The 8,703-nt window shown below is 42.2% G+C and overlaps 2 protein-coding genes across 2 annotated transcripts; both read left to right on the forward strand.

The window, feature by feature from the left end:
• The first annotated feature begins 1,009 nt into the window (after positions 1–1,009).
• LOC111017548 (uncharacterized) lies at positions 1,010–2,026 on the forward strand. The gene has a single exon (XM_022293337.2). The coding sequence runs from the start codon at positions 1,010–1,012 to the stop codon at positions 2,024–2,026; it is 1,017 nt and encodes a 338-aa protein (XP_022149029.2).
• A 108-nt stretch (positions 2,027–2,134) lies between these two features.
• Positions 2,135–2,443, forward strand: LOC148211796 (uncharacterized). Its single transcript, XM_088122921.1, has one exon. The coding sequence runs from the start codon at positions 2,135–2,137 to the stop codon at positions 2,441–2,443; it is 309 nt and encodes a 102-aa protein (XP_087979047.1).
• The last annotated feature ends 6,260 nt before the right edge of the window (positions 2,444–8,703 follow it).

The following is an 8,703-nucleotide window of genomic DNA, read 5'->3' on the forward strand; positions in this document are numbered from 1 at the left end:
CGACAAGAGAGAAGCTCGGAGGTCGACGATTGAGAGAGGTCCTCCTAGGGTGATCACTCATTCCGATCCGAGGTGGACCTCCTCTGAGATTAGTTTCAGAAGGAGATAGAAGATCTAAAACGGTAGTGACCCGTAGACCCACATCGACCGGTCGAGCAGGAAGAGCCGCCTTTCTCCCAAGTTATCCTGGACACAGCCATCCTGCCGAGATTCAAAGCCCTAGTTATGAGTGCGTATGATGGATCCAGCAATCCCGTCTCGTATGTGGAGGTGTTCGAGGGGAAGATGGATTTTTTGGCTGCGAGCGACGCCATAAAGTGCCGAGCATTCCAAATAGCTCTAGAAGGGTCAGTGAGGTTGTGGTACCAACAGTTGAAGCCTCGATCAATCGACAGTTATCAACAGTTGAGAAGGTTGTTCATCAATCAGTTTTCAGCTCGGCAGTTGTTGAAGTTGCCGCCTTCCCGTCTCCAGAGATCCCGCCAGGGGAAGGGGCCGATGCATCCGACCCAAAGTACAGAGTATCAGTTCCGACCTTGTAGGGAGGCCCGTGGAGCACCCTCGCGAAGACCACAACACCTGGGGAGGGGGCAGTGCCTTGGTAGCATAGGTGCACAGCCACCCTCAACAGAGCGATCAGGTGGAAGACCAACGCCCGAGGGTCCAACCAGTCCGGACACCTCAGGCGTCAAATGATGACTACAGTGCCCGTCAGGGCCGAGGTGAGGGGCCACCAAGACGAAGAGGGGTGGCGCCCGAAGGTCAGGGCTACCAGGATGACTTACGACAAGAGAGAAGCTCGGAGGTCGACGATTGAGAGAGGTCCTCCTAGGGTGATCACTCATTCCGATCCGAGGTGGACCTCCTCTGAGATTAGTTTCAGAAGGAGATAGAAGATCTAAAACGGTAGTGACCCGTAGACCCACATCGACCGGTCGAGCAGGAAGAGCCGCCTTTCTCCCAAGTTATCCTGGACACAGCCATCCTGCCGAGATTCAAAGCCCTAGTTATGAGTGCGTATGATGGATCCGGCAATCCCGTCTCGTATGTGGAGGTGTTCGAGGGGAAGATGGATTTTTTGGCTGCGAGCGACGCCATAAAGTGCCGAGCATTCCAAATAGCTCTAGAAGGGTCAGTGAGGTTGTGGTACCAACAGTTGAAGCCTCGGTCAATCGACAGTTATCAACAGTTGAGAAGGTTGTTCATCAATCAGTTTTCAGCTCGGCAGTTGTTGAAGTTGCCGCCTTCCCATCTCGAAACAGTAAAGCAACGAGACAATGAGTCTCTTACGGAGTACATCGCTCGGTTAATGGACGAGCATGTCAAGGTGGTGAGTTGCACTGACGATATCGCCATGATGTACTTCACAACGGGATTAAATGACAGAAACTTGACGATCGAGTTCGGAAGTCGTCCGCCGGCCTCACTGAACAAAATGCTTGCCCGAGCTCGCCAGTATATTGATGGCTTGGAGTTGTGGAAGGCCAAAGGAGCCAGGCGAAGCAGCCGTGGTAAAGATCGGGACCAGAGGTCTTCCCCTCCCAAGAAGCGACATAGTGATGACCAGAGTTCGTCTCGGCAAGCTGTCGACGACAGGAGTAGAGGCCAGTGTGACGAGAGGGGCTCTTCAGATCGTTGGGGGCCAAAGTTCGATAAGTTTACCCCGTTGAACGCCTCGGTCGCGGAGATTTATGCAACAGTTGAAAATACCGACATGAAGGCACTCTTCACAGCCCCGAAAAAGCTTCACCGACCTTCGGGAAAGCGAGATAAGCGACTCTACTGCCGATTCCATAAGGATCATGGCCACAATAGTTCTCGTTGTTTCCATCTAAAGGAGCAAGTCAAGGATTTGATCCGAAGAGGTTATTTAAAGAAGTATGTCGGCAGCAGAGAACGAGCTAAGCCAGAGGGATCAACTCGGGAGGAGAAGAGAGAAAGATCACAGCCGCCTGGACGAAAGGAAGATCGTCCTGCGGTAATAAACACCATTCACGGGGGTCCGAGCGGGAGGAAGTCTGGGTAGAAGAGGAAAGCCCTAGCCCGGGAAGCCACGCACGAAGTCTGCACCTCGTACCCGAGAGAGCCCGTTGTGCCGATCTTATTTTATGACCAGGACGACGAAGGAGTGCACATGCCCCATAATGACACCCTAGTAATTGCCCCGCTAATATATCACGTGAAGGTCAGAAGGGTTCTTATCGACGGTGGAGCGTCGGCTAATATCTTATCCTTCTCGACCTACACAGCATTGGAGTGGGAGAGGAAGCACCTGAAGCACAGCCCGACACCTCTGGTTGGCTTTGCAGAGGAGTCAATCGGTGCGGAAGGGTGTATCTCGCTCCCTGTCACTATCGACGAAGGAAGTCAGCAAGTAACCAGAGTCACCGAGTTTGTCGTGATAGATCGAAGCTCAGGATACAGCGCCATACTTGGTTCATGACCTCAGAGCAGTTGCATCCACTTACCACCAGGTCTTGAAGTACTCACCTCGGCCAGAATTGCGACAGTCCGAGGTGAGCAAAAAACATCAAGAGAATGCTACGCAGCCGCAATGAAGAGAACAACCACTCATGCAGCAGTCATGGAACTTGAAGCAACTGCACCACCATGTACCGACTGTCGCAACGTCATCGCGACGCGGAGCGTCCGACGTCATCCCCTGAAGGGTCTCTTTCGAGATAAGGGTTTGGAGTCGCCACCAATCATCTACGAGGTGTGATTGGTCACCTAAAAATAAAGACAAGGTCTGCGAAAACAGATTGTTGGTTCGGGAGTCGACTGAGCGTAGGGAAGGTGTTAGTACCCTACAACACCCGTTCGAAAATGGTACCACATTCTATCATAAATTATCCTATTATTTTATTTGGTCCAAGAAAAAAAATATTTTTGTTTTGATCGAAATGTCCCATGTTATATTAATTCACACCTTATTATAAGATATGAATTAATATGTATGAGTGACACGAAGGCCATTAGAAAAATTAAGCACCTCGAGTAAATTGGAGGGTTCCAATTCCCGTCATTGGAGTTTTCAAAATAATTATTTAGTAAAAAAAATAATAACAAAAAAAATTTAATTTAAGGCACATTGAGACTTGAGCTTGTGTGTTAAGCATTAACATTTAAACATCTCACCAATGTGCCACCACCTTAGGATATAATCTATGTTCTTTTTGAAAATACAAACTTTCTATTTTTAAATTTTGTTTAAAAAAAAAGGAAAAAACTCTAAACGAAATCTTTTATTTAAAATAATTATTTAGTAAAAACAATAAAAAGAGGCATGCAAAAACTCGAACTTGTGTCTGTATATTAAAAACCAAACATCTTACCACTATGTCAACACCCTAAGAAGTAAACATTGTACTCTTTTACAAAAACAAAAGTTCTAATTTAATTTTTAAACTAAAAAAAACGAATTTTGTTAAATTTAAACAAAAAAAATAATTTTTTTATGTATTTTGACATTAAAAAGATTTTTTCAAAAAAATCTTTCATTTCCAATTAAAAAAAAATCAATTTTACTTAAAACAAATTGTTAAGATCTTTTCTAAAATGATAATCATCATTTACAAAAAGATTTCATTCTCCTAACAACTTATTGTAAATTACAAATGTTACAAGATTAAAACAAATCCTAGAAAACAATTTTCTGTAAATCCTCTATTTTTTAAATCTCTACAGCAGAAATTCTCTTTCTAAAAATAAATAAAAAATTAAGAAAACAAAATTAAGAACTTTTGAATGGAAATTTTAAAGAATCGAATTTATTTTTAAAAGATTTAGTTTATAAAACTCTTATTATTATTATTTTTAACTTACAAAACTTTAATGCAAAATCTTTTATTTAAATGAAATTAACTTTTTGTTACTTTATTTAAAAATTATTTTATTTTACTTTAAAAAAAATTATCTACATTATTTTTCAAAACTTATTTTAAAAAGTTTATTTTCTTTAAAAGGAAATTTTTTATTTTTTTGTTAAAAATAAACTTTTTTTATTATTAAAAGAAATGTAGGGGTATACTGTGCAAAGATTTTTACCATGGATGTCGTTCGTCGTGTTAGAGTGGGTCGCTGGACTCTTGGTCGTCGTCGGTCAATCACCGGAGGATGGTCTCAAGGCAGCAATGGAGGTCGTGAGGTGTTCACCAGAGTCATGTTGTGTGTTGGTTCTATTAAACCGCTTTCAAAGACTAAGGGAAAAAATAAAAAATTTTCTTTACCCAAATCATTCTTCTGTGTGCTCTCTATTTTTTCTCCATTGTGTGTTGTGTGTCCTTTAAATATACCAAAAAAATAACAGTAACATGTGTGAGTCAAGAAAAACCAGAGAAAAAGAGGGAAGGGAAAACGTTCGGTTTTGACCAAGGAAAAACGGGAGGAAAAACAAAATGTTTATTTTTAACCAAAACAGAATCTAAATTTATTTAAAACAAAATTATATAAATAAAATAAAATCTTTTTATTTCTTTTATTTTAATATTAAATCAAATTCTTTAAAACAAAATTTATTTTTTTTAATTTAATTTAAACTTTAGCTTATAACCAATAATAAAGTAATCCCATAGTATTTAATAAAATAAAAATTAAATAATTAAAACTAAAACTAAAATAAAGCCGGACCAAATACGGTGTCTACACCGACGAGGCAGAGCTCAATCGTGGCATGCCAGCAGAAGAACTGAAGCTTGTCCCTTTGTTGGGGTTGGATAAGCAAGTCAGCGTCGGTAGTAGACTGGGGACCAAGGCAAAGGAAGAGCTCGTCGAGTTTCTGAAAGCAATGTTGACGTGTTTGCATGGTCCCATGACGACATGCCGAGTATCGACCCAAGTATAATGGTGCATAGGCTTAATGTAGACCCTAACTATAGGCCTGTAATGCAAAAGTGTCGGCCTGTCGATGCTGAGCGAAGCAATATAATTTGTAAAGAGGTGGAACAGTTGCTACGAGCTAAATTCATAAGAGAAGTTCATTACCCCGCGTGGCTCTCAAATGTTGTTTTAGTTAAAAAGTCTAATGGCAAGTGGCGTGTCTGTATTGACTTTACAAGCCTCAACAACGCGTGTCTAAAAGACAGCTTTCCCCTACCTCGAATAGATTAGCTCGTCGACGCTACGGCAGGGCACAAGCTACTCTCCTTCATGGACGCCTACTCCGGGTACAATCAGATTCGGATACACACACTTGACCAAGAGCACACTTCATTTGTTACCAACCAACGATTGTATTGCTACAACGTCATGCCCTTTGGTCTGAAGAATGCCGGGGCGACTTACCAGCGGATGGTTAACATGATATTCGCCAAGCAGATCAGGCGCAACATAGAGGTGTATGTGGACGACATGTTGGTAAAGAGCAAGCAGACGAGCTCGCATTTGGCCGACCTAGTAGAGGCCTTCAGCGTACTTCGGAAGTATCAAATCAAGTTCAACCCAAGCAAGTGCGCCTTTGGGGTTTCATCGGGAAAGTTCCTCAGTTTCATGGTCCACGAGCACAGAATTTAAGCCAATCCGGAAAAAATAAAAGCAGTCCTCAAGATGGAGGCACCGAGGAATATTAAGCAACTCCTAAAGCTGAATGGTCACCAGCAGCTCTGAACCGCTTCGTGTCCCACTCCACTGACAAGAGCCTTCCCTTTTTCCAAACATTAAGGAAAACAGGTCGGTTTGAATGGACCGATGCTTGCAAGTACCCTTTTCAGCAACTAAAGCAGTACCTCAGCTCGGCCCCGTTGTTTTCCAAGCCGTTGCCTGGCAACGTTCTCTACCTGTACTTGGCTGTGTCAGAAAATGCAGTGAGCTCAGTCATTATCAGGGAGGCAGAAGGGCGGCAGAGTCCTGTTTACTACACAAGCAAATCAATGATTGAGGCGAAGCTCACTACCCCTGTGTCGAGAAACTAGCTTTGGCATTGGTGACGTCGGCGCCTCGTCTGCGACTGTATTTCCAGGTGCATAAGATAGTTGTTTTGATAAACTTCCTTTTGAGGCAGATTTTCTACAAGCTCGAAACGTCAGATCGGCTGATGAAGTGGGCCCTGGAGCTCAATGAGCATGCCATCACCTTCGAGTCCAGGACAGCGTTAAAGGGTCAGGCAGCCGCAAACTTCGTTGCCGAGCTAACTCCGGCCAGGCTGGGGGCCAACGCCCGTGACCAATGGACTCTTTACGTAGATGGCTCATCCAACGAGAAGGGCTGTGGGGCAGGCATGCTGCTCCTCGACCTCGGTGATCTCCAATTTGAGTATGCACTCTGGTTTAGTTTCCGAGCTTCCAACAATGAAGCCGAGTACGAGACATTGATAAATGGACTGAGGATTGCAAGAGGAATGGGCTTGAGACGTCTTTTAGTGATTCGCAATTTATCGTCAACCAAGTGACCGAGGAGTATCAAGTGAAGGATGCTCGCATGGAAAGATATCTGGCCAAAGCTCGGGAGCTGCTTGCCCAGCTCGAAGAGTATGTAATTCGACAAGTGCCGAGGTCAGAGAATTCCAACTCTGACGCATTGGCTTGCCTAGCCTCGGCCTACGAAGCCGACCTACCGAAAACGGTGGCAGTTGAGATACTTGCTGAATCGTCCATAGACCAACGTGAAATAATGGAGATTCAGTCAACTCAGCCCACGTGGTCCTACTGAACTACGCCGCACCGATCTACTGACGAGACGCCATAGGACCTAACTTTCGAGTCGGAGGCTATCGTTCCCGTGGAGATCGACATGTCGACGCTCCGAGTTGAGAATTTAGATGAGCAAAGCAACAACGAAGCTCTACTCGTGAATCTTGACCTACTCGAGGAGAAAATATCTCATTCCCAACTCAGGCTAGCAGAATATTAGAACCGTATGGCTCGGTACTACAACGCCAGAGTGAGAGTCCGAACGTTGAAGCCTGGAGAATCGTCCTCAAGAAGGTAATGCAGCATGTCGGAGGACTCGAGCCGAATTGGAAAGGTTCGTACAAAGTCTTGAAGTTACTCCGCCCAAGAGCTTATCTACTATCCGACCTCAATGGTAGGCAACTCCCCCACCCATGGCGCCGAGCATTTACGAGTTTATTATCAATAACGTGTGTGTAATTCGACGTGTAAAATTTCATTCATTAATGAAAGCCGATCTCCAATGACTTTATTCGTTAGTATCGTCTGCTACTACCGAGCTACATGAAATGGGGGCCAAGGAAGACTACGTGGTATGACCTATGCTAAATGACGTATGTTAAGTTGTTATATTTTTACAAACATTGGAAGCAAAGGTCAGCTCATAGGAACCTAGTTATCCCAAGTACTTTCGTAGAACACACCATTGAGCTGAACTATTCGGCTCGTAAGCCGTTGTGTAGGAAAGAAATTATCCAGATTTGAAAAACTTGGATAACGAGACCCAAACTAAAAACTGAAATTTAATGAAAATCTTTAAGTATAGGGGCTTCGGAAAGAGTAACTCGGGTCTTAACGAAATCTCATTTCATTGAAATAAAAGTTTGATGAAGAGCCGAGGTATATATGCCTCGGCTCAGTACAATGATTTGATTCAAAGAAAATAGGAGAAAAGAAACAACAGAAGAAGGAGGCGGTCTATTCCTGCGGAGGGTCGGTAGGAGACAAGTGTTTTCCATAAAATAAAGTCCCTGAGTTTGAGGATGCGTTTATATTTAGTTCTAAATTTGAAAAAGTGACAGTTTAGTCTCTGACCTTTAGAAAATAGTTCTAAATGGTCGTTAGAGTTAAACTTCCATTAGTATTACTAACAAGATGCTAATGGCTTTCTGAGGTATTAGGTGGCATTTGCTAAATGTGCTTACTTTAAATGTGTGGCATTTGTATTTTTTAAAATAAAAACAAATACTTTGATTTTACAAATTGAGTGATTGAACTGTGACGTGACTATTTCTCCTTACCCTCATCCCTCCTTCTATTTCGTCTTCAACCATGTCTTCTTCTCTGCAGATTTTGCCATCGCCACCTCTGTGTTAATTGTTGCTGACATTAATGAAAAGTATTCTCTCTCAAGTGTCATCGGCGGTCAACTGCCCAAAGAAGTGTAACTTTGCTCCGATCTCACGCCACGAAATGATATTGGTTTGATTTTGTTCAGTGGGTTGAAAATAATTTTTGGGTTTTGTTTTGATGTGGGTAGAAAAAATTAGATTGATATTGAAAGAGGTAATTGTAGTTGAAGATTAAATTGTTAATGACTTCGTGAATTTCAAGGTCTATTGGAGAAACCGAGAAATCTCAAATCCTTGGATTTGTTCTGTAACAACCCATATTTTCTAATACGGTCATTCTGACAAAATGCGGAAACGTAACTTTCAAGAAACCTTAAGAACTAAAATTATTCAGCGGAAGCAATTTCTTTACATAATTTTTCTAAACTAACTTAACTAAATAGGAAGATGACTTTCAAACTCATACCAGTATGTTAAACTTTACCTTCTACCAGAACGATCATTTAATCCTTCATCTGAAAAACATTTAGGAAAACAAAGATGAGTTCCAAAATACTCAATAAGCAATTTCCATATCGAATTTCAAAATTCATTTTCCTTTCAAAACATTCGTGAACAAAAATACGAACAGATCAAAACTTTTAAGTCATTTAAAATCTTTAATACAATTTTCAAAACTTTCAAAACAAACTAGATTTTCAGAAACAAAAGTCTTCAAATAAGATAAAATTTCCGGTCAATCAAAA

This window comes from Momordica charantia, assembly GCF_013281855.1.
Source record: "Momordica charantia cultivar OHB3-1 chromosome 4 unlocalized genomic scaffold, Mcharantia_2.0 BLBB01000004.1, whole genome shotgun sequence".
NCBI lineage: Eukaryota > Viridiplantae > Streptophyta > Magnoliopsida > Cucurbitales > Cucurbitaceae > Momordica > Momordica charantia.

Bases quoted from the DNA above. Each gene is read 5' to 3' on its own strand.
- LOC111017548 (XM_022293337.2), top strand. From the start codon at position 1,010: ATGAGTGCGTATGATGGATCCGGCAATCCCGTCTCGTATGTGGAGGTG.
- LOC148211796 (XM_088122921.1), top strand. From the start codon at position 2,135: ATGCCCCATAATGACACCCTAGTAATTGCCCCGCTAATATATCACGTG.